Source organism: Canis aureus, chromosome 17 (assembly GCF_053574225.1).
Source record: "Canis aureus isolate CA01 chromosome 17, VMU_Caureus_v.1.0, whole genome shotgun sequence".
Lineage (NCBI taxonomy): Eukaryota > Metazoa > Chordata > Mammalia > Carnivora > Canidae > Canis > Canis aureus.
In genome coordinates, this window is record NC_135627.1 from 12,595,476 (window position 1) to 12,622,308 (window position 26,833).

The 26,833-nt window shown below is 46.8% G+C and overlaps 1 protein-coding gene across 1 annotated transcript in view; it reads left to right on the forward strand.

Moving 5' to 3' along the window:
- Window positions 1-305: 305 nt before the first annotated feature.
- The window catches only part of SLC15A1 (solute carrier family 15 member 1), a 48,059-nt gene continuing 21,531 nt past the window's right edge, over window positions 306-26,833 (forward strand). Inside the window, exons 1-10 of the mRNA XM_077854786.1 lie at window positions 306-445; window positions 15,051-15,067; window positions 15,504-15,585; window positions 15,684-15,825; window positions 16,681-16,800; window positions 18,288-18,387; window positions 18,619-18,709; window positions 20,729-20,812; window positions 23,432-23,514; window positions 26,384-26,470. Coding sequence (XP_077710912.1) covers window positions 442-445; window positions 15,051-15,067; window positions 15,504-15,585; window positions 15,684-15,825; window positions 16,681-16,800; window positions 18,288-18,387; window positions 18,619-18,709; window positions 20,729-20,812; window positions 23,432-23,514; window positions 26,384-26,470 — 810 coding nt within the window. The 5' untranslated portion in view covers window positions 306-441. The remainder of the gene's footprint in view (window positions 446-15,050; window positions 15,068-15,503; window positions 15,586-15,683; window positions 15,826-16,680; window positions 16,801-18,287; window positions 18,388-18,618; window positions 18,710-20,728; window positions 20,813-23,431; window positions 23,515-26,383; window positions 26,471-26,833) is intronic.

The following is a 26,833-nucleotide window of genomic DNA, read 5'->3' on the forward strand; positions in this document are numbered from 1 at the left end:
TCTGCTTTGTCGCTCAGAAGGGGCGGTTTTCCCAGCCCCGTGGTTTCCAGAGCGGGTCCTGGGGTCCCACCCGGCCCTGCTGAGCCGCACACCCCGCGAGGCCCGGCAGCCTCGGCCGCCAGGTGCGCTCCCCGTCGGGGCGTCCGTGCCCAGGCCCCGGCCGATGCTCCTGTCCCCGGCGCCGGCTCCCGAGGGCCCGGGGCGGGCCAGGGGGGCCCCGGAGCTGGCCCCGCGCTGGGGCTCAAGGGGCGCCCGCCTCCGCTCGCTGGCGTTCGGCCGCCGGGAGGGTGGAGCCCCGCCGCCCCGCCTGCACACCTCCAGCTGCACAGGTGGCTGGGCAGGGCCTGGAAACCAAGTCATAAGAGCGACACCTTAAAAAAAAAGGTCCTCTCTCCCGGACTGCCCGCTCGCCAGTCGCAGGGAGCCCTCGGAGCCGCCACCATGGGTAGGTCGCGTGGCCGGGGGCGCGCGGGGGCGCGGGGCGAGGGCAGCCGGGGGCGGGCAGGGGCGGGGGGCGGGGGGCGAGGGCAGCCGGGGGCGCGCGGGGGCGGGGGGCAGGGGGCGAGGGCAGCCGGGGGCGCAGGGGCGGGGGGCGGGGGGCGAGGGCAGCCGGGGGCGCGCAGGGGCAGGGGGCGGGGGGCGAGGGCAGCCGGGGGCGCGCGGGGGGCGAGGGCAGCCGGGGGCGCAGGGGCGGGGGGCGGGGGGCGAGGGCAGCCGGGGGCGCGCGGCCAGCGGACCTGCGCGCGGAGCCAGGCGGGAGGCGACCTGGGTCCGAGAACCGCGTCCCGGCCCCGGGGCAAGTCGCCGGCCGCGATGCCGTCCCTGCGCGGAGGCGGGGAGCCGCGGGGCGCGCAGGCTCGGGGGTGGCGGGAACCAGCGCCTCCGGCTGGGGACCCTGGGTCCGCGTGTTCGCGGGCGGGAGCTGGGAATGGGCTTGAGCCGGAGGGGCGGTGGTGCCGGCGATGGCAGGGCCCCGAACCTCCATCCAGCCGGACGGGGAGGCGCGCGGCGGCGGGGGGCGGGGGGCAGCCCGGGTGAGCCCGCAGCCCCGGCCCTGCTGGTCACCCTGCCAGCTGCGCTCGGACCTCACGGGGAGGCGCCCGCCGAGGGTAGCTGGGCCTCCCCAGGCGTGGGGTGTCCGCAGGACGTCTAGGAGAGAACTGTCCTGCCGGCCGCGGCGTAGGCCCCTGCGGGATGAGAGCAGAGCCCATCCCAGCCCTCTTCTCCCCTAAAGATGGGGAAGCCGGGGCTCCCTGCTGGCGCAGCGGTTTGGCCCAGGGCGCGATCCTGGAGTCCCGGGGTCGAGTCCCACGTCAGGCTCCCTGCATGGAGCCTGCTTCTCCCTCTGCCTGTGTCTCTGCCTCTCTCTGTCTCTCTGTCTCTCTGTCTCTGTGTCTATCATAAATAAATACATAAATCTTAAAAAAAAAAAAAAAAAGGATGGGAAGGCAGGTGACTCCGAGCAAAGCAAAGTCACGGCATGGATGAGCCCAGGCAGGCACAACGTGGCCCCATAGTTGAGAGAAGCGGCCTGACTTTGACCTGCCTTCAGTTCTCTTCCTGTCTACCTCTTGCTACCGCTATGGATTTGCCTCAGTAAATTAAACTTTGGGCTTTGTCTTCCTCAGCCCTTAGACGTATTGGTAACAGCCTCAGCGGTTGTATCGGGGTGTGTACGAGTGTGAGACCTGGTGTGCAGCCCTGCAACAAGCTCTCCCCATGTCTCACTGGACCACCCTGTGTTGTGATTCCAAAGCAACAGTATTGAGGGGTTCACACTTGGGACCTCTTACCGTGGCCACCTGTGCCTTTTCCTGAAAGATGCTACTGTCTCCCGCAGAGGTGCAGGCTGTCAGCACGTGTGCTTCACAGCCAAACTCCTGGGCTGGAGTTCTGGATCCTACCTCACACATCATTTGCTTGTCACTCCGTGTGACTTCCCTGGGAGGTGCTCTGAGTATTTATTTGATCTTTAGATACCAAATGCCTGAGTAACGTCTGTGCCAAGTTTGGACTTTCCTAAAGTATTTCCAATCAGGCCAGCTGTCAGCTGCCTGATTATTGGTGAATGAACACAGTTAGCTTCTGAAATATAATCCTAAATGAATAGATTCTTTCAAGTTTGCAAATCAGTCCTTCAGTGGTGGCTGTTTTTTTGTTTCTTTGTTTGTTTGTTTGTTCTGGTAACTGAGATTGGCTTAGCATGTGAGTAGCAATATAGCCGCACACCAGTTTTATGTTTATTCCAGTCCTATGTTTTAATATCTAAGTTTAGGTAGTAAGTAGAACAAACGATTTTTAAGAGGTTTTTAAATAAAAGGTAGCAGTGTCTTCTCTTGAGAACAGATCTCTGGCACTCAGATGGTTTCAGAATTGCTTCAGGTCCCTCATGACTGAAAAAGGGACACCCAGGATCCTTGGTGAGCACGTCAGGGGGTAAGGAAGCCAGGCAGCAGGTCTTAGAGACAGATTTGCTTCGAGCTGATTTTGTCCAATGTGAATCTGAAACTAATTTTCACACCAGGTTCTTTTCCTGGCCCTGAGAATGGGGAGCAGGAGTTGGGATGGAATCGGAAAGTGATGGATGCAACGAGAATCAAAATTATGCCATTTATTGGACTCAGTAACACAGCAACACGAATCCACAAGAATAAAGTGGATGAAACGTCGCTGTGGGCATGACGATGTATAGCTAAGCCTGGCAGCTGTATTCAGTTAGAATCATGAACAGAAAACCCTTTGCTTTAAAGATGGATTGGCAAGCTTTTCCTGGATAGGGCCAGATAGTAAATATTTTCAGCTTTCTGAGGTAGCATAGCCTCTGAGGCCACACTCAACTCTGCCTTTGTGGTGCAAAATATATAAACAAATGGGCAGAGCTGTGTTCCAATAAAACTTTATTTATGGGCACGGAAATCTGAATTTCATGGAATTTTCGTGTGTCACAAAATAGTTTTTAAAAATTGTTTTTCAGCCACTTAAAAACATGGAGCCATCCTTTTTTTTTTTTTTTTTTTTAAGAGTTTATTTATTTATTCATGAGAGACACAGAGAGAAAGAAGCAGAGGGAGAGGCAGGCTCTGTGCAAGGAGCCTGATGCAGGAGTTGATCCTGGGACTCCAGGATCACGCCCTGGGCTGAAGGCAGGCACTAAACCCCTGAGCCACCCAGGGATCCCCCATGGAAGCCATCCTTAACAGGTGAGCCACAGAAAAACAGGTGGTGGGCCGGATTTGGCCCATGAACTATCCTTTGCCCACTCTTATATTAAAGTCTGGCGGTGCTTATCAGAGTCAAGGATAGAGAGAAGGCCGCCTTCCCAAGAGCTGTCTTATGGGGCCAGGTTTCCTAAGGGCAGAGAACCTTTCAGGGGAGAACTTTGTGGGGCTAGGGATGCTTTGGCTGAAGACTTCAAATATTCATTCTTTCTCCCTTCACCCCATTTCCCTCCCTCACCCAGAGCTAAGCAAGAGTCTGCACTAATGTTGCTGTTCTTACAAATTATTTTCCATACTATGGTCCTGGAAAACCCTAGATGCTGCCCTGTCATTTGCCACACACTTAACTTTGAAAATGAAGTATGAAGAGACTTCAGGCTCTATGAAGCAAGCTCCTGCCCCCCTTTGCCAGAGCCTCCAGGTTGTTTTGAAAGATAGTTGATTATATTCTTTGATGAAGGATAGTTGATTATAATCCTGTCCCCCCACCTCTCAGCCTCCCACTGGCCTTGTGGGATTCTGGTGAGTTTTTCCAGTCGGCTTCTTGCCTGAGCATAACATGATGGACTGGTTTCGAAGGCACCCCAACCCTGCCACTTAAAAGTTCTTCTACATCCTTGCTTCTTTCTTTCTAGAAGTTCTCCGGTAAACCAAAGAACAGTGCTGAAGTCCCAGGGAACCCTGTAGGGGCTGTAAGTGTACCCTGTAGAGGCTAGAAGCTGAAGTTGCTACTGAGGCAGACCTTGGGCATCTGACCCATGGGAGAATCGTCTGCCTCTCAGCGACTCTCAGGCTGACATGTGTAGGTGGTGATCTTCAGGCTTTAGGATCCATCGGGATCACCCAAGTGATGGTTTATTCCAACACATTGCTGGGCCCTGCACCCTAGAATCTCTGCTTCAAGTGGGTCTGGGGCAGCTCTAAGGATTAGCATTTACACAAGTTCCCACATCCTGCTGCTGCTGGTCCCAAGACCCCACGTGGAGAACCACTGCTCTGTATCACTCTAAATGACAGGCTCTTTTTTTTTTAATTAAGATGTTATTTATTTATTTATTTGAGAAAGAGAACATGAGCAGTGGGAGGGGCAGAGGGAGAAGCAGATTCCCCCTCAGCCAGGAGCCCAACATGGGGCTTGATCACAGGACCCCAGGATCATGACCTGAGCCAAAGGCAGACACTTAACCAACTGAACCACCCATGTGCCCCTGACAGGCTTTTTTTCGTGACCCACACCCATGCCCAAATATTGCTACTATCCCACCTAGATGAGATGGTGACAATAAGATCAAGCGCCACCTGACTGCTGACTTGTCCATGATGACCAACTTTGCAGTAAATTAGTAGCTAGAATTTAAAAATTAGCTTGCACCAGCTAAGAATATAGGGTAGGAAAGAGCGGGAGTAATGAAGCCATGTGGCCCAGCTGTGGCTGGTGCAGAGAGGGGGGCGGTGGTGAGCCTAAATGATGGATGGATGCAGGTATTTATTTACCATCTGTCTTGAAGAAACTCCTATTCTCAGGGCGAGGCAGAAACACAAGCCCATAAACATTTTTCCACAGTGAGGGATAGTTGCGGTAAATAAATTATCATGAGGCCAGAGAAAGCGACAGCTTTCTGGTGTCTTGTCAAAGCTGGAGGATTGCTGTCTTAATGCTAAATTTTTGCCTGGTCCTTCACACCTCTCCTGGAATTATTCCAGGTTTGATGTACTTGGTCTTTGTCTGTTGTTTGATATGCTGCCCTTTGAGTTACCGAAGAACAGGAAGCCCACTGCGGCTGGTTCACTAGTGAGAGGGACAGCCGCCTGTTGTCCAGGGTAGGGCTGTGCACGACAGGAGCCGTAGTGGGACCAGGGGCGTGGAGCACCCTGCCAGCCATGCTCACGCCTCTCCAGGCAGCAGCAGCTCTGGGACGCAACTGGATCTCAATCTGATTCCTAGCGGGAGAGAGAGTGGGTAGGTGTCCCAGGTGCACTGATTAAAGGGTATCAAAACAAGGGAGGACTCTGAGGAAGCTTCCACATTCTTCTGTGATGATGGTGAAAGAATAAGAGCAGTATTATCTGGAAATGAATGAGAACCACTGACTCAGAATCCTGGGGTTGCAACATAAGGAACCCAGGAACCTCTGTTTTGTAACTTCGTCTCTTGGTTTCAGAGCCCAGGAAGGTATCACTTTGGAAGGCCGATGGGCTCATCTCAAGGGGCTTCTGTGAAGGGGGCCGTGTCCGACAGGCCAGGCCAGGCCTCTGCTCGCTGCCTAGCTTCAGAACCAGTGCAGCTACCATCTGCAGGTGGTATAGTAAAAGCACAGTCTCAGCAGTAGAAAGTGGCAATACCAGGAGGAACAGAGAGCATCTACCACAAACTTTCTGGAGAAGGAGGAAGGCCTAGTTCCTCCAAGATTGGCCACTGGCCAGGGCCTCCTGAAAGGAGCCTGTCGTTGGAGAGAGGGTTTAGAGCATCCAGTTGTTGTGTGGGGACGTGTGACACTGACCATGAACCCAAAGGAAAATTTGGTTTAAGGATCGGATATAAGACTGGAAAATTCATAAAATGTACTCACATAAGGAGACATGTTGAAAGCTCACAGGTTAAGCATTTGAAACTTATACAGTCTCAAGAGGCAAGATTTTATTGTAAGTTCTATCAGGGCACATCAGAAAGTACTCTTGAGATGTTCTTGGAAGAACAGACCTAAACGTGTCAGCTCCCATGGTGGACTAGTTTCCTGCCGCTGCCATAACGAAAGTTTAAAGCAGCAGAAATGGATTCTCACAGTTCTGGAGGCTGGAAGTCATAAATCAGGGTGTCTGCAGAGCCATGTGCTCTCTGAGGGCTGTAGAAGAGAATCTGTCCCATGCCTTTCTCTTAGCTTTTGGTGTTGCCAGCAATCCCTGGTGTGTGGGGGTTAGGGATCCACTCTACTCCAACGTGACCTCATTACATCTACAAAGATCTCATTTTTAAATAAGGTCAGAATCTGAGATTCTAGGAAGGACGTGAGTTTCAGGGGACACTATTCGACCCAGTATGTGTGGTAATAGAAAATGTTCTCTCTGAAAGATGTATGTCACTTATATATGACTTTAGGCAGCACGTATTCTTGGTGTGTAAAGAAGAGGCCGCTGTGGCCTGTATCTTCACCTGAGATGCTACCCGCGACAACTAGTCTCTTACCCCAGCAAGTTGGATGGATTTTCTGGGTATAGCACGAGTCAGTTCTAAACAGCATCTATTTAATAACAGAATTGGTATGTAGGGAACACCCTCACCGCCGTAGAATATTAGTGAATCAGAAATGCTCATAGTGATGTCGTAGACATTTACCTCAAATTAATTCTAAAAATTATGTTCATACCCTATTGATACTGCCTTAGGTATTGTACTGTACTATGGAGTTCCCAGGCAGTCTTAATGAACAGTGTGATAAATTTTTCTTTCTTTGTAACTGCTCCTATGCGTGCTCACCTTAAAATTATAATATGGGAAAAAAATAAGTCACTTCTCTATAGAAGTGTTAGGTGATATCTAACAAGATTTAAAATACACATATTTGGGGGCACCTGGGTGACTCAGTCGGTTAAGTGTCTGACTCTTGATTTTGGCTCAGGTCATGATCTTGGTCGTGAGATGAAGCCCGAGTGGGGTTCCGAGCTCAATGGGCAGTCTGCTTCTCTAGCTTCCTTTTCCCCTCCCCCTACTCGCTTGCAAGTGTGTACTCTCTCCCTAAAATAAATAAGTCTTTAAAATATACATCTTTGACCACTCCAGAAATTTCTTAGAGATATTCTCATGATAGGAATGAAGCATGCATAGCCTAAATATCAGTTGGAAAAAAAACTCTGCTTTCTGTAGATCACTTTGTAGCCTAACTTCACACTTAACCATGATCATCAGCATTTCTTCCAATTACATTTTAACATCTAAGAGCAAAAAAAAAATATATATATATATATATATATATATATTTGGTTCTAAAGTTTAGGATTTCAAAAATAATAATAATAAATAAATGTTAGAGTCCCTAGTTTTTTTTTTCTTTAAGATTGTTTTTATTTATTCATGAGAGACACAGAAAGAGAGGCAGAGACAAAGGCAGGAGAGCCCGATGCGGGACTCGATCCCAGGACTCTGGAATCACGACCTGAACCAAAGGCAGATGTTCAACCACTGAGCCACCCAGGTGCCCCTAGGGCTTCTAACTTAATTGCCTCCCAAACAAACCTCCAAAAGACCAGGAGGTTTTAATTTGGTGACACTTGTGCGCCTCTGGCATTGTTTTCGCCTTCTGACCATATACAGTGTCTTAGGGCTGATGCTACAGACTTGTCCCTGTTGCCTGTTCGCCGTGGGCAGCGTGCTGCTCTTCCCGGGGCTCTCCCCTCTTGCTTCTTCCCAGAGCCCGCTCCGCTCCGCTCCGGAGGGTCCGTCCCTGTCTAATCTCTGGCCTGCGAATAGATCCGTTTACTGACTCTCAGCAGTAGAGCGTTTAAAGCAAGCCTCGCTCTTAGTTCAGAACGAAGGCTGTTCTTCCAGAATAAAAGAACGCCCACATGTCGATAAAGGACATAACTGGGAGACCAAGGGTCACCTTTCTGACTCCCAGGAACTTCTCTCACCTGAGTGATTGATCCTGCCCACGCCTAAGGCAGAACTTAGGCCTGGCCCTTTCTGTTTTGCATTAACAGCTTACTACATATTAACTGGTCTGCACCCTCTGGCCTGGCCGCAACTTTCCCTACAATTGAGAAGTAAATAATCGCTGAGCATATCCGAAGGCAGGTGGCTCCCCCAGGGCCTGGAGAGATCGTTTCTTTCTGGAGGCGAATGGAAATGACCTGTCAGTGATTCACGTCTGTAGTTATGAAAATTAGATGCTAAAAGTCATGGGGTTATTTATAAAACCATCAGAGGAGGCCACTATGGGCCTCTTAAGCTGATGATTTTAGACCAGCATTGTAGAAATCTTTTTAAAAGCTAGAAGGATGTCTGTAACCTACAGCAGTTGGTCAGACAACTAGCAAAGCTCTCTGCCTGTTGTGGGTTTGTTTGTTTCCACCCAGCCACAAATGCAGGTGCTGAAGTCCGAACCCTGAGACCTCAGAGCATGGACCTTATGTGGAGGTAGGGCCTGCACAGCTGTAATTAGTTCCGATGATGTCATCCTGGAGGAAGGGGGCCCCCAACCCAATATGACTGGTGTCCTTATACGAGGGGGACATGCGAACACGGGCACACACCCAAGAACACCGTGCGAGGACGCAAGTCATGTGGCTTGACCACCGGCGTGGAGGAAGAGCGAAGTCAGGTCCTGGAGGGCTTCTTTGCACTGTGCTGAGTGGCAGGTCTGACCTTTCAGGTAGCAGAGAGCCAGGCAGGTTCGAGAGCCATCCTGAATCACTGCATCTGGGAAGCTCAGGTCCACTTGGGTAGATGGGAGACAGGGAAGGTTGAGACATGGCATCTGCTTGTCACAGTCATCCTAGTGAACAATGAACAGAGCCTGAATCACATCATAGGAGCTGATCACCTAGCCTGGAGCTGCCACCTAGGATACACGCCTTCACACCAGACCCTTTCCTTGACTGCTCCCCACGGTTGCTCTGGAGCGAGGAGGGACTCCCAAACTGTAGAACTTCAGTCCCTGGAGGGCTTGATCACACGCACAGACATATGCATATGTACAACTCCGCTTACATGGGGAGTTTCTGACTTGGTAGGTTTGGGATGGACCTGAGAATGTGCATTTCTGATGGGTTCCCAGGTGCTGTGCAGCTACGCCAGAGACCACACTTTGCAAACCACTGCAGTGGAGGATTACACATGATCCTTAAGCCCCTACAGCTACACACATGCAGCACACTCTAGTGCTGCCCATTTGAAAAGCAGCTTAATTAAAAATCAATGCTTGCCACTGTAGCTCATGTTCAAGATTGGCGTTTCCCGGCCCACAGCTTGCTAATCCCTGTGGCCTAATTTCCCAAGATGATGTCATATGGACCTTCTTCTTTTGGTGAGTGTGAATAGCCCTGGAGAGACTGCCTGTTTCTTTGAGGGCCCTTCTCAACCCTACCAGGGTTCCTCATCACACATTCTTGCCCATATTTTAATCTTAAATCAGCCTGTTCCAAACATCTGTCTGTACTCCCCAGCTGTCTTCATGGGATGCAGCGAATAGCAAACTTCATTGCATTCCTGTAGATTTGATCTTATTAACCAACTTGCAAAGACGGTGTTAGCATTTCTAGGTGAAGGAATTGGCGGTCCAGAAGTTAAGTGCTTTGGATCTTTAAAGCCCCGTGTTTAGGAAGGATGTCCCCAAGTGGAGGCTCAACCTCTTGCTCCCCAAGGCTCATACCCTCCCACCTAAAAGAATCCAGGGTTGATCAACTTAACTTGTTATGAAACCATTTTCAGACCGCCTCGTTCCTTGTAGCAGGCCTGGAAGGCAGCACCCTCACTCTACAGATGGCTAAGGAAGAGTACCTGCAGAAAGTAGCAGAGCAAGTGCAGATCCTGTTTAAAAGGCATGGGATTGGGGCAGCCCCAGTGGCCCAATGGTTTAGCGCCGCCTTTGGCCCAGGGCCTGATCCTGGAGACCCAGGATCAAGTCCCACAACTGGCTCCCTGCATGGAGCCTGCTTCTCTCATGAATAAATAAATAAAATCTTAAAAAAAAAAAAAAAAGGCATGGGATTGGACTCCTGAACCCCCAGGTGGAAAATGTAGCTAAAAGGGAAAATTATAAAAAAGAGCACTTTGCTGGCATATAAAAGTTGCTGGAGGTTTGAGTCTTAGTTCTATATGAAGAGTGAGTGATTTAGCGATAAAAACCTTCATTTATAGAGCTTGAGGCAAATCCTGCTTGTGTCCTATCGCCGATATCACACACTGCCACAAACTAAGCAACTTAATATGACACAAACTTTTTAATCTCACTGTTCTGGAGGTCAGAAGTCGCATGAGTCTCACTGAGCTAAAATCAAGGTGTCAGCAGGACCGTGTTCCTTCTGGAGGTTGTAGGGGAGAATCCAGTTCCTTGTCTTTTCCAGCTTCTAGAGACTGCTATATTCCTTGGTTCGTGCTGGCTTTCTACAAAGTACCGTCACTCCAGCCTCTACTTCCTTCTTCACATCTCTTCCTTTGACTCTTTTAAGGGCCCATGTGACTACATTGGGGCCACCAGGTAATCCAGGATAAACTCCCCATCTCATGATCTTTAACTTAGTCTGCAGAACACCCCCTACCCCACCATGGAAGGTAACATGTCCACAAGCTCCAGGGGTTAGGACACAGACATCGTGGGGACCACTGTTCTGCCTACCACGCCACACAGGAGTATCATTCCTAAAACATCATGCAACACAGAGCTCACTCCCTCATTTTCACTCTTGGTCATGGTAGGAGGCAGTTTTCTTTCTGCCTAAAGGTAAGAGCTGCTCAAACAGCAGCAGATTCTTCATTCCTTCCCACTTCCCCAGTCCAAGTTCTAGAAATGCACTCTTCACACCCATCATCATGCTGATTTAAAAAAAAAAAATCACCCATCACCATTTTTTTTAAAAAGATTTTATTTATTTATTCATGAGAAACACAGAGAGACAGAGACATAGGCAGAGGGAGAAGCAGGCTCCATGCAGGGAGCCCAACGTGGGACTCGATCCCAGGACTCCGGGATCATGCCCCGAGCTGAAGGCAGACGCTCAACCTGAGTCACCCAGGCATCCCAAGAATACTTAATTTCTAGGTAATGAACCATTACAGTTAGAATTTCCATCCCTAAATGGTTCAAAATATGGAATGTGCTTTGTTAAATGGTAGGAAATATCTTAATGAAGAAATTTCATTAAGGAATGGGAAATTATTAATAGAGTGTCTTTCTTGGTTTTTCCCGCTATCCTTCCAAGTCAGTAATCATCGAAACTTATAATGTACACTTATTTTATTAATTTCTTTAACCAAAAGAAAGACAAAAGCACTGCTAGGCCTAGAATAACAATAGGAGCCAGTGTTGACTCTGCGCCCGGTACTGGCATGCCTGATTCTAAGCCGCTTTATTTACTCCTATCAGTAGTTATATCCAAGTGACCCACAGATGATGCGAGAACCGTGGACCACTCAAATATGCTGATTAGATTTACTGTCGGGATACAGTCATGTAAGGCTCAACATACACACCACTTCTGACCTGAGCTTTCTCATAGAGTGATCCTGTTAATACATGTGAGATAAGAAATGCTGACTAATATACATCCACCAAATAGCTCTGAATTCTGCAACAGAAGAGGTTAGCAACCTCTGCCCCGCAATAATAAAAATTGCTCTTTGGAATGCACGCCTTTCAGAAAATAACAAGCCTCCTGGGTGATGACTGGGTACTAAATCTCAGATTTTCACCTGGGTGAGTTTAAGGACTTCATTTTCCATTACATAGTTCTGAGAATGGTGGTGGTTGTAATAAGATCAAAGCTCTTTTTTTTGTAACCTAGTTTATGTTTAAAGTAAACAAAATCTTTCCCATTGTGATTTGGCAAACAATAGGTGCTGAATAGTATTTTTCAAAAAAATTATAGGTGTGGGGCACCTGGGTGACTCAGCTGATTAAATGTCCGACTCTTGGTTTCGGCTCAGGTCATGATCTCATGGGTCATGGGATCGAGCCCTGCGACTGGGCTGTATGCTCAGCAAGGAGTCTGCTTGAGATTCTCTCTCCCTCTGCGCCTCCCCCTACTATCTCTCCCTCTTTCTCTCACTCTCTCGTTAAAATGAATGAATAAAACTTTAAAAAAAAAAATTATAGGTGCTACGCTGGCCAGATGAAATCTTTCCTTGCAAACCCAAATCCTGAGAAACCATGTGGAAGGAACAGTTGCAAGGAATCTCTGGGCTGTTTCTCCTGGACTTGGGTGTTTATACCTCCCTCCTGCTTCCCTGTAAAGGCCTATAGCAAGGATGAGTCTGAGCCCTGGGCAGACGGTGCTCAGCTTGCTTTTGTCTGGTCTTTGGGAGACACTGGTGAGACCCCATTATCTGAAGTGAAAGCAGGCAGAGCATCGTATGGCCTTGCTGTTTCCTCTAGCAGACAGGGCACCCCCGCAATGAACCAGGGCCTCAAATATTGCCAAGGTTGTTTGTGTGCAGTTCTTCAAAAGCATGTGTTTCTGATGGGGTCTTTTATTGCACTGGAGAGTTGGCATTCTCCAGTCTGGCAGTGAAAGCTGGCTTGTGGGCTGTACCAGTCACGGTCCCATCTGGACACAGATGGCACATTCAGAATAGGAGTGGTTATTCACACACACACACACACACACACATGCACACACAATTGAGAAAAGGCTGAGGGGTGGGGGCAGGGAGCCATAAATAACAATGCAGGTGCCCAGAAGAGTGGCCTCAGTGACCACCTATAGGAGGTGGTACAAAACTGTGACCAAAGTCTGGACGGAGAGTTGTGTGAGAGGAGGGCCTACTTCAGAGAAGCAGTGACTGTCCCTTGAGGACACAGCAGTCTGAGATGACATTTTGGGAAGGAGGCACAGAAAGGAATCCCCTGACCCTGTGGTCTCCTAGCAGGACTCCCCACAGGCTAAACCATGTGGCGGGGGGATGGAGAAGACAGACAGACAGCGATGAGATGCAGGTGGGGCAGCCTCACGGGCAGGAGGAGGCTAGAGCCTGGCGGGCAGAGCCAGGATCTGAACACTGGACTTGATGACGATACGACTGGTCCTTTGAATACGTGTTCATTCAACAAACATTTGACTCCAGCTTGTGAAAAGCACTATGTGAGGTGCCAAGGATTCTGAGGTAGCAGCGTCTTCCCTGAGCGACACACCAGGCCTGGGATGGGGCTTCGCACATACAACTCTTACAACAGGCCTGTAAGGGGCATAGCGCTGTCTTCCTCCGACAGGTGGGCTGTCCAGAGGGAAGCTGGGCTCACCCACGGCCACAGCTGGAAAGCAACCAGTGATTCCATCACACATCTGCCCCGGTGCCCACATCTTTCACACGTTGACCCTCAAAGCATCCCCTTCCCACAGGGAAGTCTAACTGGGGAGAAAACCAGGCTATTAGTGTTGAAGAATCTCTTTCCAGAACTTTATAGATGGCAAGAGTGGGGACTGAGGCCGTGAGAGGCCCGAAGAGGTTCCTTCCCGCCTTAGGACAAGGCCTAAAATAGCACCACTGCTCTTAAGTGGGCAAAAGTGAGAGCTTGTGGTGTGAGGCCGGGGGCCATGCTGAGCCGGGGAAGTGCCAATGCCCACAGCACAGTGTGACCAGAGTCAGGAAGCGAGGCCCCGGCCCACGAGGGGCTGGGGGGTGGGGGCCTCGACCATCACCTGGGTCTGGGCCAAGAGCCGAGTTCCTCAGGCTGAGTCGTGATTTTTGTCTACGTGGCCTGGGCTCAGGGTTTGCACATAATGAGAATATGAGGCATCAGGCCCGCTTCTGTGTTTGCTTCCTGCTCCAGACAGCGGGCAAGCTCGGGGGCCAGGGAAGCAATAAAACCCCCTCAAGGAGATCAGTCAGACACGTGGACATCACAGCCTGGGGTGGGGGGAGGTCGGGGGTGGGGGTGGTCCCTGAACCAGCGGGGACATCACTGTGGGACTTGGGAGAAGTGCAGACTCCATGGGCCACCCCAGACCCTCAGAGTCAGCAGCTGTGGGCATGGGGTTGGGTCACCTCCCACAAGCCCTGCGGTGATTCTGAGGCACAATGAAGTTTGAGGACCATTGTGTGGGGTCACTGATTTGTAATAGAGGCAGGGAATATTCAAGGTCCCCCAAAACAAAGGATTCTAAGATCTGGTCGGCGGCAGGGGTGAGGGGAGATGATACCCCATGGAAAGGGCACAGCATGTGACAGGCACTCGTAACTACAGGGCAGCACCTTGGTGCTGTGCCACAAGGTGTTAGGACTTGAGACAGGGTATGGGTCAGCTCTCGTCAAAATTCAGGGGAGACCAGAGCTGGGGCTGGGCCACCGGGCCTGAAGGGTACACCTAAGACCTAGAAGGCCGACTGTAGGGCACTTGGTTTGCGCTGGCTCACTTGGCCTCTCGCCTTTCTTCTTGCTCTCCTAATTCCCTCTTCTGACAATAAGGCCCTGCTAGGGGGTAGGCACTGGAAAAGATGCTGGGGTTGGGGAGATGGATACCCCTAGAAGGGAGTCAAACATACGAACCGTTGCTCTCTGGGAGCACAGGGGGCAGATGCAGCTCTGTGAGAGTCATGCCACGGCAAGATTTCTGACAGGTGTAGGAAGGGGCAGGGGCAATTCCTGACACAGGAGTCATCGTCTTGTGCATTCGGGACTCCGGGCGGGTCCCCAGTGTGCTCTGCAAACTGACAGGAGGGAATCCCAGGGGTCCTCTCTGCGCGGGGAAGGGGCTGGAAGGAAGGTCCTGACGGGAAGGGCAATGGGAGCTGAATCCTCACCGGCCTTAGGCACCGGGAAGCATTTTATGCTCCCACCACCGAGTCTTCTCCAAACCCCCTGACCTCCTGAGACCGTAAAGGGCATGCAAAGATGTTTGGATTTCGTCCCGAGGGCAATGAGCAGGCTTCAGAGTGTTTTAAGGAGAAAATGCTTCTGGCACCATTCTCGGAGCCTCTGACTCTCGATTCTGACCACAATGAGAATTGCCTGAGGGGTAAACTGGAAGAAAATCTGATGCCAGGCCCCACTCGCCAGAAAGGGCTGGACCGGTCTGGACGGCACATCTCACTGCCCTGGAAAGTCAGAGGGTCTGAGTGTGGGCTCAGCAAGAAATATTCTAATTACTTGACTTTAATGGTGGCCTTTTGGTTTTCTTTCAGGCATGTCCAAGTCATATGTGAGTATCCGGTTTTTTCCTTCTCTACCTAGCTTCATGTTGCAAACTTCGCTCTGTTCTGCTCCTAAATGTTCACAGCTGTGCTTCCCTCACTCAATAAATGCCTGTCATACATGTGATTCAGTGCAGGGACAGTCCCGAGTCTCGGTGTGGCACTTCTTCTCTTTAGGGCATACACGCTGTGTCTAGTCCTCCAATGAACAGTCAAACCAGATGCTTTATTTCATTGTTGTCACTCTGGGAGGAGTGTAAGGGAAGAAAAATGTTGAATATTCTAGATTTTTCTAGAATCTAGAATTTCAGACTGACTTCTGGATGGTCAGTCACTGACAAGTTACTAAATATGCACCAGCTACTTCTCATGCCGTTAGCACTCACTTGTGACACTGCACCAGCAGGGAGCATGTTTCAATCCTACACTGTTTCCTTTCGTCAGGGTTGCTTTGGTTACCCCTTGAGCATCTTCTTCATCGTGGTCAATGAGTTCTGTGAAAGATTTTCCTACTATGGAATGAGAGGTAACGATTTTCACCCTCCTCCCCTTGAGTCAAAAGCCTGAGTTTCCACAGCTCCTAACTTTGTCTCCCCTCCCACTCCCCTTGCCCTCCACGAAAAGCACTCCTGATTCTGTACTTCAGACGGTTCATCGGGTGGGACGATAATCTGTCCACGGCCATCTACCACACGTTTGTGGCTCTGTGCTACCTGACGCCGATCCTCGGCGCACTGATCGCAGACTCCTGGCTGGGAAAGTTCAAGTGAGTATGTACAGTGTCCTTGTTAAGAAATAAGACCAAAAGTAATCGTAAGCTTTGTGGTTGGAGATGATGGATGGTGGGAACAACGAATCAAGGCACAAAAAAGCCTTAGGAGAGCCCGCTAGGCCCTGTTTCTGCTCTGAGCATCCCATTCCCAGAGTCTAACACAGTGCCTGGCATTGAGCAGTGGGAATGCAGGCAGCACGGGTAAGTTTTTTTCCTCCTTCAAACAGTGATAACATCTTTGTCTCCTCTTGAAATAGTAGCAGGAGTACCATCTATCATTAATCACTGAAAGGCTCACATTGCTCGCTGGACAGAGAGGACATGGGGGCACTCACCCACTTCTAAGGAACAGCTCCAAGAGTGTACCCAATAGACGGTTTTCAAGAAGTCCTAGGACTTAATGATCAAGGAAGTGGAGGCTCTTCTCGGCCAAATTCACTGACTATCCCAAAAGAATTCAATATAATTCAACCATAACCAATGGCCCACTCCTGGCCAAATATTGGTTACCAGGCACAAGATAAGTCTCTCTCACTGTTCAATGATAGATGTTCTCACTTCGGTAGTTAGGTAGAAGAAAACATTGAGTTTTTCAAGTAGGTCAAAGGTGAAACAGAGCTCCCCACCCACCACCAACTCCAGCCAATATTGCCCCACACTCGCTGGCTGGACGACAAACCCTCCAGCAGGCTACCTTTCCAAGAGTTACCAGCTTTACCCAAGTTTGAGGAACAAGCATACGGATGACTAGGCTCTTGCATCTTGAAGCAGGAGGCCTTTCTGTGGGAGAGGAGGAAGTGGACGGCTCTTATGCAACTAACTTGGATTCTCTTAACCCTTTCAACACAGAACAATCGTGTCACTCTCCATTGTCTACACAATTGGACAGGCGGTCACTGCAGTAAGCTCAATTAATGACCTCACAGACTATAACAAAGATGGAACTCCTGACAATCTGTCCGTGCATGTGTGAGTAGACGCTAACTGCTGCCCTCCCCACCCCCACCCCCAACACACACACACTGGTTGTTTCCTTGGTGCTCAAATGGCTCATCTTTTCCCTTGAACTTCACCATAAGTGTAAGGAGCCCTTTCCTCCCAACTAAAATTGTTTAGTTGACTAAGAGTTGGGGCTTTGTATGTCACCATCCCCACAGTTCTCTGGAGTCACTGCTCACCTAATGGCTTGCCGTTTTGGGTACATCTCAGCATGAGGCATGGTCAGCACACAGAATGGGGTATTAATCTTGATCTTCCCTAGAGGGACATAGCTCCCAGGACCTTGGTCCCTGATTGTGCCAGGTTTCCTCAAGACTCTGTATCTATGGTTGTCTTCTTGTACCATGCTCCTGCTTATTTTTCAGTAATTGGGCTTCATAAATATTTGTTCCAGCCCTGTGTTTTGAGTCCTTGATGGCAAGCACAATTGACATGCTCCTCTGTGAGATTAATTTCCCATCACTGCAGTCTGACCCAGTAGACAACTTACAACAATTCTTTTTGTTTCCTGTGCTTGGGCCTCAGTTCCCCAATCTATGAGTAAACCCATCTTATGAGTTGGGGAAAATAATCATTGAAATCCAAATTAGTTGCTGCAATTCCTGCAATCTATGAGTAAACCCATCTTATGAGTTGGGGAAAATAATCATTGAAATCCAAATTAGTTGCTGCAATTCCTGCATTTCTGGTTTGTTAGTCAATCAGATTGCTGTTTAGACCAGGTCCCTCTCAGCAAATCCTGCAGTGCCCACAGGGCCTTGGGTTGGTGGAAGGAAGTGGCTGCATGCCCAAGGTCAGCAGCTCAGACTTCCATGTCTGATTCCCAGCTACCCATGGAGGAGCCATGAGGCCCGGGTAGCTCACCTTCCCCGTGCCTCTGGATTCTCTTCTACAATATCATTTAAGAACAGGGATATTGGAGCCAGGCTAAGTGGGTTCAAATGCTGACTGTGCCCTGTACTGGTTGTGTGACCTTGAGTAAGTGTCTTAACTTTTGCAGGTAGGTCCCATTTTTACTAAAGTCTATCTTGTGTGGGACTAGACTACCACCTCGTGCCTGGGTCTGAGTAGTACATGGCAAGTGTAGAAGTACTCCAGTGAGAAGTACTCAAGAAAGTTTAGCTACTTGGTTTGTTTCATGGAGTTAATATTATAGCATACCTACAACTCTCACAAGAGCACAGGGAATATCACATCCAATTGGCCGTGTTTTGTGGTCATTTAAAATGCTTGGAGTGGCAGCGCAGAGCACAAGTGCTATTAAGAGGCAAACAGGGGGCACCTGGGTGGCTCAGGCAGTTAAGCATCTGACTCTTGATCCCAGCTCAAGTCTCCCTCTCAGGGTTGTGAATTCCAGCCCCACGTTAGGCTCTACACGAGGCATGGAGCCTACTAAAAAAAAAAAAAGAAAAAAAAAGAATCTCACATTACTGCAATAACCCCTCTCCTTTCCCTAGGGCACTGTCCATGATTGGCCTGGCCCTGATAGCTCTGGGAACTGGAGGAATAAAGCCCTGTGTGTCTGCATTTGGTGGAGACCAGTTTGAAGAGGGCCAGGTAAGATCATGTACCTTCTCAGAAATTACATAAATGAACTGTAAACAACCAGGAATCACGTTCCACACACACAAAGTCTATTCTCCATTTGATTCTTTTCAAGGACATTTGAAAGCAGGACACTGACTGACCTTTTGGTTAAGTTAGAAGTGAAAGCAGATCATCAGCTACATTTTATCACTTGAATGCATAACCGAAGTCATATTGTAAACTTCTTCCTTTTTATTACAGGAAAAACAAAGAAACAGATTCTTTTCCATCTTTTATTTGGCCATTAATGCTGGAAGCTTGATTTCCACTATTGTCACTCCCATGCTCAGAGGTAAAACATATCTGAAGGGGATTTTTGTTTTCCTCTTTTTAATTATGGAGAGAAATTCAGATGGAAAGTTTAAGTTCTTGTTTTGTTCTCATGTTCATTTTGTCCTGCTATACTTCCGTTGTTGGATACATGTTACATACTTGGAAATCCAGAAGATGAGCTTCTTGTCTTTTCTAATCTTTTTTGACCCTCCCCCCTTATCCCAAAGACCACTGAAGAATCGAAAACGTCCTCAGCATAGCAATGGATTTCTCTAAATTTATTGTTAATGCAAAGTCTTCATTCACGGTAAAGGATAAGACAAGAGGTGCTATTTGGAAACCACACCTGGATAGGTCCTAGTTGACATTTTTGCTTTCAAGCTTTGCTCCCCAGTGATGTTCAGGGAGTTAGGAATGGGCGAGGCTTTACCCTTTGCATTCCTCTCCTCTCAACTATTTCTAAAAGAACCGCCCAGGAAAGAAAATGAGACAGCAGCTATCAACAGCTTGCAGATTTTTGTGTTCACTGACACTTCACTGAGAGTTTGTGAGTTTCCCACGTAGAAGGGAATATTCCAAGACAGATTAGACCAACCAGCACCAGGGCGGTCACGCTGCAAAGTAGATTAAATGATGAAAGAAAATATTTTGTGGGGATTTATGTATCTCTGCATGGAATAGTAGCGTGAAGATGACACTTAAACCCCATTCCAACTTGTTTCATATAAACATTTAATAGCCTTCATTCTTTTCCCTCCCCTCCCCCTGCCTCCATTTCTACTAGAATATGTACTATGCAAGTTTGAATTGCAAAATGTGTTAAAAAGGGCAATTTTAAAGGCAAAATTGTGGCTCTCACACAAATATGAAGTGAGCATGTGCCATGATTTTACATGACTTATTAATGATGAGGAAACTGGAATACAGCCATAATCAGTTAAATTAAAGATTTGACTGATAGAGATTGACATTCTTCACAGAGGGAAGAGTCCTTTTGCATTCCATGAACTGGAATCATTTGTACAGCTTTGAATGAGAAACATTTGCATAACTATCAACTTTCTACAAGTTAACTTCTTTCTCTACAGAACTATGAAATAGCTATTCAAAGACAAAGTCAAGCCCCTTTCAGATCATATTATTCTTGGAGGCTCCATTCCATTGAACAATTTCCAATAATCTATTGCTCCTTCCAAAATCTGAAGTTTTCTCCTTTACCAATCCTAGGATTTCAGAGCTAGAATAGATCTGCAGTCAGGGGTTAGCAAACTATGGCCAATAGGCCAAATCCAGAAATCTGGACAAGACCATCCATTTGTGTGTTGTCTATGGCTGCTTTCATCTTACAAAATCAGGGTTGGGTAGTTGGGACAGAGACTGAATCATCCACAAAGCCTAAAATATTTACTATCTGGTTTATTGACCCCTTCCCTGGACCATCTAATTGCTTTCTAATTAGCATGAATTTGGGAAACCTGGATGGCTCAGTGGTTGAGCATCTGTCTGCCTTCGGTGCAGGGTGTGATCCCGGGGTCCTGGGATCGAATCCCCACCTTGGGCTCCCCGCAGGGAGCCTGCTTCTCCCTCTGCCTCTGTCTCTGCCTCTCTCTCTGTGTCTCTCGTGAATAAATAAATAAAACCTTAAAAAAAATAATTACCATGAATTCAGGAACACACAATGTTGATATCCAAGGGTACTTTTGATTTTATTTACTGAGTCCCTGATCTTAAGTTATTGTATCCAGGTCATTTTTATCTCCCTAACTAAGAAAATCCACAGAAGGGTTCCCACTGATTTTGGCTTGTCTAGTAACAGACACCTATTTAGGAACTAAGATTAGAAACTGTGTTCATCACCTGCTCTTTCTACTATAAAGCTGCTTGACTCAGCTGGCAATGAAATCACTAAGGCACATGGATAAGTCTAGAACATTAAGTGAAAACAATATGTAATAACCAGTTGAGGATTTTTAAAAATGATAACCATCTAAGCATTACCAACACCATAATGAATTTTAATCTTGTCATTTCTCTTCAGTTCACGAATGTGGAATTTACAGTCAGAAAGCTTGTTACCCACTGGCATTTGGGGTTCCTGCTGCTCTCATGGCCGTATCTCTGAGTAAGTAGAAATCAGTTGAATTAATATAATCCTATGATCAGGTGAAACCCTTACATTATTACAACCAATTTTTAAAAGCTCATGGAATAAGTTGTAATAATAATTCCCATGCTCTGAGAATCAGAGTTGGTATATTGCTTCAGAGGAAAGAAGGTGAAAAAAGGGATTACGGGAAACAAGATCTATTGAGCTGGACATTGAAAGTTTGATACTATTTAGGAGACTAAGATGAAAGTGACAGGATCTGTTAGACAAGGTGACCCCATGGCCAGAAGCTTTTGTGCTTACTCATATGTGCTCATCTCTAGCTTGCCGGAACACATGGCGACCAGGGTCAGCTGCCGTTCAAATACTTCCAATGAGTATCTAGATTTCCATAATGTATCATCTTCAAATGTTCCTATTAGAGGGGTGCCCAGGAGGCTCAGTTGGTTAAGCATCTGCCTTCGGCTCAGGTCATGATCTCAGGGTGCTGAGATCAAGTCCTGTGGGGGGCTCTGTGCTCAGTGGGGAGTCTGCTTGAGATTTTCTCTCTCCCTCTACGCCTCCTCCCTTACCCCTGCCCCACACTCATGTGCTCTTCAAATAAATAAATAAACAAACTAACTAAGATTATGCTTTTTTCTTATGGAGGAATTGAGAACAGGCCAAATCCTATGCATCAACACTGTTTCTAGAAGTTTCTATTGGCAACAATCTTGTGCTCGAATTAGGCTTAAGTTAATCAGAAGCTTAAAGATTAAAATATTAGTTGGCGGGCAGCCCCGGTGGCGCAGCGGTTTGGCGCAGCCTGCAGCCTGGGGTGTGATCCTGGAGACCTCTCTCTCTGTTTCTATGAATAAATAAATAAAATCTTTAAAAAAAAATTAGTTGGCAAAGAAGAGTAGACTCAATCTATAGGGCATCTTTGCCTTCCACATCTGGATTGAGGAAGAGACATTAGGTGAGGGTACAAATGAACTTCTCTTTCTTCAGCTATAAAACAGGCACATACTTGGAGTTACGCTTGAGTTGGCACTTATCAAAATCTCAGGCCCTCAAAATGAGGAAAACAAGCAGCACTCCATCAATCCATCAGTCCATCAGTGCTTTTAAATTTTTTTTTTAGATTTTTAAAAAAATTTATTCGTGAGAGACAGAGAGAGAGAGAGAGAGAGAGAGGCAGAGACAGAGGCAGAGGGAGAAGCAGGCTCCATGCAGGGAGCCTGATGCGGGACTCGATCCTGGTTCTCCAGGATCAGGCCCTGGGCTGAAGGCAGCGCTAAACCGCTGAGCCACCCGGGCTGCCCGTCCATCAGTGCTTTTAAATTATTAAATTGTGCGAGTAGATAATCAGAAATCCTAGTATAAGTATTGTGTTTTCAGGGTCTCCTGCAGGAATGCATTTTTCTAAGCTATTTTTGCAATATGTCTTTTCTAGTTGCACCTGAGTGGTTGGTCAGTTTAGCATCTGTCCCTTGATTTTGGCTCAGGTCATGATCTCAGAGCTGTGAGATTGAGCCTCAAATTGGAGCCTGCCCAGCATGGAGCCTGCTCAAGATTTTATCTCTCCCTCTGCCCCTCCCCTCTCCAGCTCTTACTCTCTCTCTCTTTTTTAAAAAAAATATTTTATTTATTTATTTATGATAGACATAGAGAGAGAGAGAAGCAGAGACACAGGCAGAGGGAGAAGCAGGTTCCATGCCGGGAGCCCGACGTGGGACTCGGTCCTGGGACTCCAGGATCACACCCTGGGCCAAAGGCAGGCGCTGAACTGCTGAGCCACCCAGGGATCCCCTCTTACTCTCTCTGTTACAAAGAAAAAACAAAAACCTTCTCTAAGAAGATCCGTGGAAGAATTATCTCGTTGTAAAATGCTTTTTTTTTTTTAAGATTTTATTTGTTTTAGAGAGGTGGAGGGAGAGAAGGGACAGAGGGGAAGGGAGAGGGACAAGCATATTCAGCACTGGGCTCAGAGCTCGATGTAGGGCTCCATCTCATGACCCTGAGATCATGACCTGAGCTGAAATCAAGAGTCGGACGGACATTTAACAGACTGAGCCCCCAGGCGCCCCTGAAATGCTTTTACTTTTATAAAACTGTAGCTGCAGAGGCAAATAACCCCAACTGTGTTTCTGTACCATGAATTTAACCACATATGATTAAGAAAAAGCTTTAACAAATTAGTTCCTTTTTTTTCTGAATATTGATAAGGAAAGAAGAAACTTTTCTGCCATTGCCACCAGGAAATCAAAGCCATGATTTCTGTCTTTATGGAATTATGCACTGATCCATTATGCAAAAGCATCTATCCCTTTGTCTCCCTTTACTGAGGGTAGACTGTGTGGGTAGATAGCTTCACTGAGTGTCTGTGAGCTGCCCCGAGGTGTGGGGAGTAGTAATAGGCTTCAGTGTTTGTATACGAGAACATGAGTGTAACATCTGTAACATCGCTCAGAAGCTCCAGTGATCGTTAGGATCAAAAGCACTTTCTACATGGGGAGATAGGTCAGCAAGCCCATTATGTGGGTAATCTCAGTGTTTCTAAAACAAGCTGATAACTCAAATAAAAGCACATCTTCTAGGTCACAGGTGTTTCTGTCAAACGCCTTGTTAACGCATCTTCTTTTGCCTTCCCAGTTGTATTTGTCATTGGCAGTGGAATGTACAAGAAGTTTCAGCCCCAGGGTAATGTCATGGGTAAAGTTGTCAAGTGCATTGGTGTAAGTATTTTGGTAGCCCCCTCTCTGCATGCCATTGAGTCATTCCAGAACCCTCTATCTCCTTTAAAGTAAAATGCAATGGAGCGTTGACTTTTCTTTCAATGTCTTTATTAGTGTTCTTAGCTGTTTCAGGAAACTGCAGTTTCTTGTAAAACTCACCAGATGGAAAGGAACACAAACAGAACTTGAGCAGGGAGGGATAGAAAGGACTCTTGAACTGTTCATTAGATCAGCAAAGAAAGGCAAAGCAGAACACTTTAAAGCTATCTGACCAGCAGTCCATGGCTGATGTTGGTCAGGAGGCCATGAAGCAAAAGGAGAGAGACGTGGTTCAGTACCCTGTCAAGGGTCTGAAGTGTGGAAAGTGTCAGCCATGAAAATTTCAGGAATTAAGGCTAAGAAAATAATAGTTTAAAAAAGGAACATGCAAGGGGCACCTGAGTGGCTCAGTTGGTTAAGCATCTGCCTTGGGCTCAGGTCATGATCCAGGGTCCTGGGATCGAGCCCTACATTGGGCTTCCTGCTCAGTGGGGAGTCTGCTTCTCCCTCTGCCCTTTCCCCTTGCTCATGATCTCTCTCTCTCTCTCTCTCTCAAATAAATAAAATTTTAAAATAAATAAATAAATAAATAAATAAACAAATAAATAAATAAATAAAATGAACATGCAAAATGAACAGAGATTCACATATGAAGATTATCAACCATATTTATAGCAGCAAGAATTCACAACACTACCAAGTTTCTGGAAACAGAAGAATGGTGCTTGACTTATGGTACATCCGGCCGTGCTCTGCAGCCATCCGAAGCCTTGTTTTCAAAGACTATTTGGTGACAGCAGCATGCAGGATGTGGTTTCTTCCCTATGAATCTATGTGCTATATGTGCATGCAGGCATATTTAAAGGCAGGAAATAAATGTTGATTGTAGGAAATCTTTCAAAAAAGGAATCAAATAACCTTCTGCCCTATAAAGCCCCCATTTTTTTAATACTTTTTTTTTTAATTTTTATTTATTTACTTATGATAGTCACGGAGAGAGAGAGAGGCAGAGACACAGGCAGAGGGAGAAGCAGGCTCCATGCACTGGGAGCCTGATATGGGATTCGATCCTGGGTCTCCAGGATCGTGCCCTGGGCCAAAGGCAGGCGCCAAACCGCTGCGCCACCCAGGGATCCCAAGCCCCCATTTTTTAAATGGATGTAGATATTGCATAATTGGGGGAAATGTGTCACTTATTTATTTTTTAAAAACCACATGTGTGGATGAAAAGACAGCCTTAAAACAATTTTAGTCCTTTGCTTTCCCTTTACTTGGCTTTATTGCATTAAATTATACATGTGTACTTCACTTTGTGAAATAAACGCTTCCTCGTGGTCATAAAACTTCCCTCCTAAAAAAAAAAAAAAAAAAAACTTCCCTCCTTCTGTACTGTCCCCTAAAATGAGAACAATTCCCACTATGAATGTTTTTTTCTAAGCTAAAAGGGGAGCTTACCAATTCTCTCTCCAAGACCTTCCTTAACAAGCACTTGACAACTTAGTTTAAACTCCAAAAGAATGACATGAAGCTATTAAGAGTCTCAAGAACGGGACTTTCTGGTATCCTAAAATTGGCCCTTACCTTTGAGTCTCTGCCTTGTACTCACACGTGTGTCCCCAGGCCACCAGTACCATCGCCTTCTCTTGCTGCAATGTCACCGCACTTCCAGTGAACATGCACCATGCAGCATGGTAGCCACTAGCCACACACGACTGTCAAACGTTTGAAATGTGGCAAAGGCAACTGGGAACAAAATTTTAAATTGGATGGATTTCATTCAAATTAATTTAAGTCACATAACTTCTTATGAACGTGTTTCTGTATAGTGGGTTCTCTTAAATTTTAAAACTGGTACTCAGCTCAGTGAGTGGAAAACTTTTAGTACCTTTGGGACAACTTAGGTATGTCAATTTACTTTTCCAAACTTAAGTTTTATAAGAAGGAAATGCAGTCAAATATTTCTGATAAAAATTGAGCATCCAAATTGTAAAAGTGTAAAAGTGTAAAATATACCCTGGATTTTGAAGACCTGGCATGAAAAAAGAATGGAGAAATTCGCATCAGTTTTAACATTTAATATTATTAATAACTTTACATAATTATTTAATTACTGATTTACATTTAATGTTAATTTATTACATATTAAGATCATATTTGGGGCTTATGGAGTTAAATAACATACTTAAAATTAATTTCACCTATCTACCTGTTACTTTTTTTTACTTATGTATATTTTTATTTTAATTCTGGTATTTTTTTAAGATTTTATTTATTTGAGAGAGAGAGAGAAAAAGCAAGAGAGAGGGAGCACGAGCAGGGAGAGGGGCGGAGGGAGAGGAGGAAGAGGGAGAAGCAGGCTCCCCGCTGAGCGGGGAGCCCGCTGAGGGGCTCCGTCCCAGGGCCCTGGGATCACGACTTGAGCCAAAGGCAAATGCTTAACTGACTGAGCCACCCAGATGGTCCTAATTCTGGTATAGTTAATGTACCCATGTTATACCAGTTTCAGGTCTATCCCTATTACGTTTAATATGGCTACCAAAAAACTTAAATCACAAGTGGCACACATTATATTTCCATTGAACACTCCTCTCCAGAGGGCCTGGAGAGTAAAGTAGTAACGGTATGACTTTGTTTACTCCACTCCAAGGCTCATCATTAGAGATTAGAAATAAATGCAGGTTATGCCTCTTAGCATCATCATTATACTAGTATATACAATTTTGTACCCATCTTCTCTTAGTTTTCCTTTAAAGGCAGTTTTCCTGAAATGTATTTCCCTGAGAAAGTGGTCGGTTCTGTTTTGAAATTTGATTTTTCTTCTTTCCTTCAGTTTGCCCTCAAAAATAGGTTTAGGCACCGGAGTAAGCAGTTTCCCAAGAGGGAGCACTGGCTGGACTGGGCTAAAGAGAAATACGATGTAAGTGGGTCATTATCGCTGCAGTGGTCCCGGGGTCTTCCTCCAGAAGGAGAGCATCCATGGTCCAAATTAGGCTGTAGGACTCCAGCTACATGGACAAAATTATTGGTTGCATCCTTATAAATTCAATTAGTGTTTTAACCAAGACTATGCAAGAGTATTTTTTAATATTGAGAAGAACTTGATAAACAATGGGTAGAATTTATCTGGAAACCATATTATCTTTCATAGTCTTTTGTTTGGCATAATCTGCCATTAATTATATGTGGTTGTGATCACATAACTAATTTGAAAACAGAAGAGCTGGTTGGTGGTGGGGTTTACATTTACTAGAAGTACATTTAAACTCTAGTAAAATGCCTC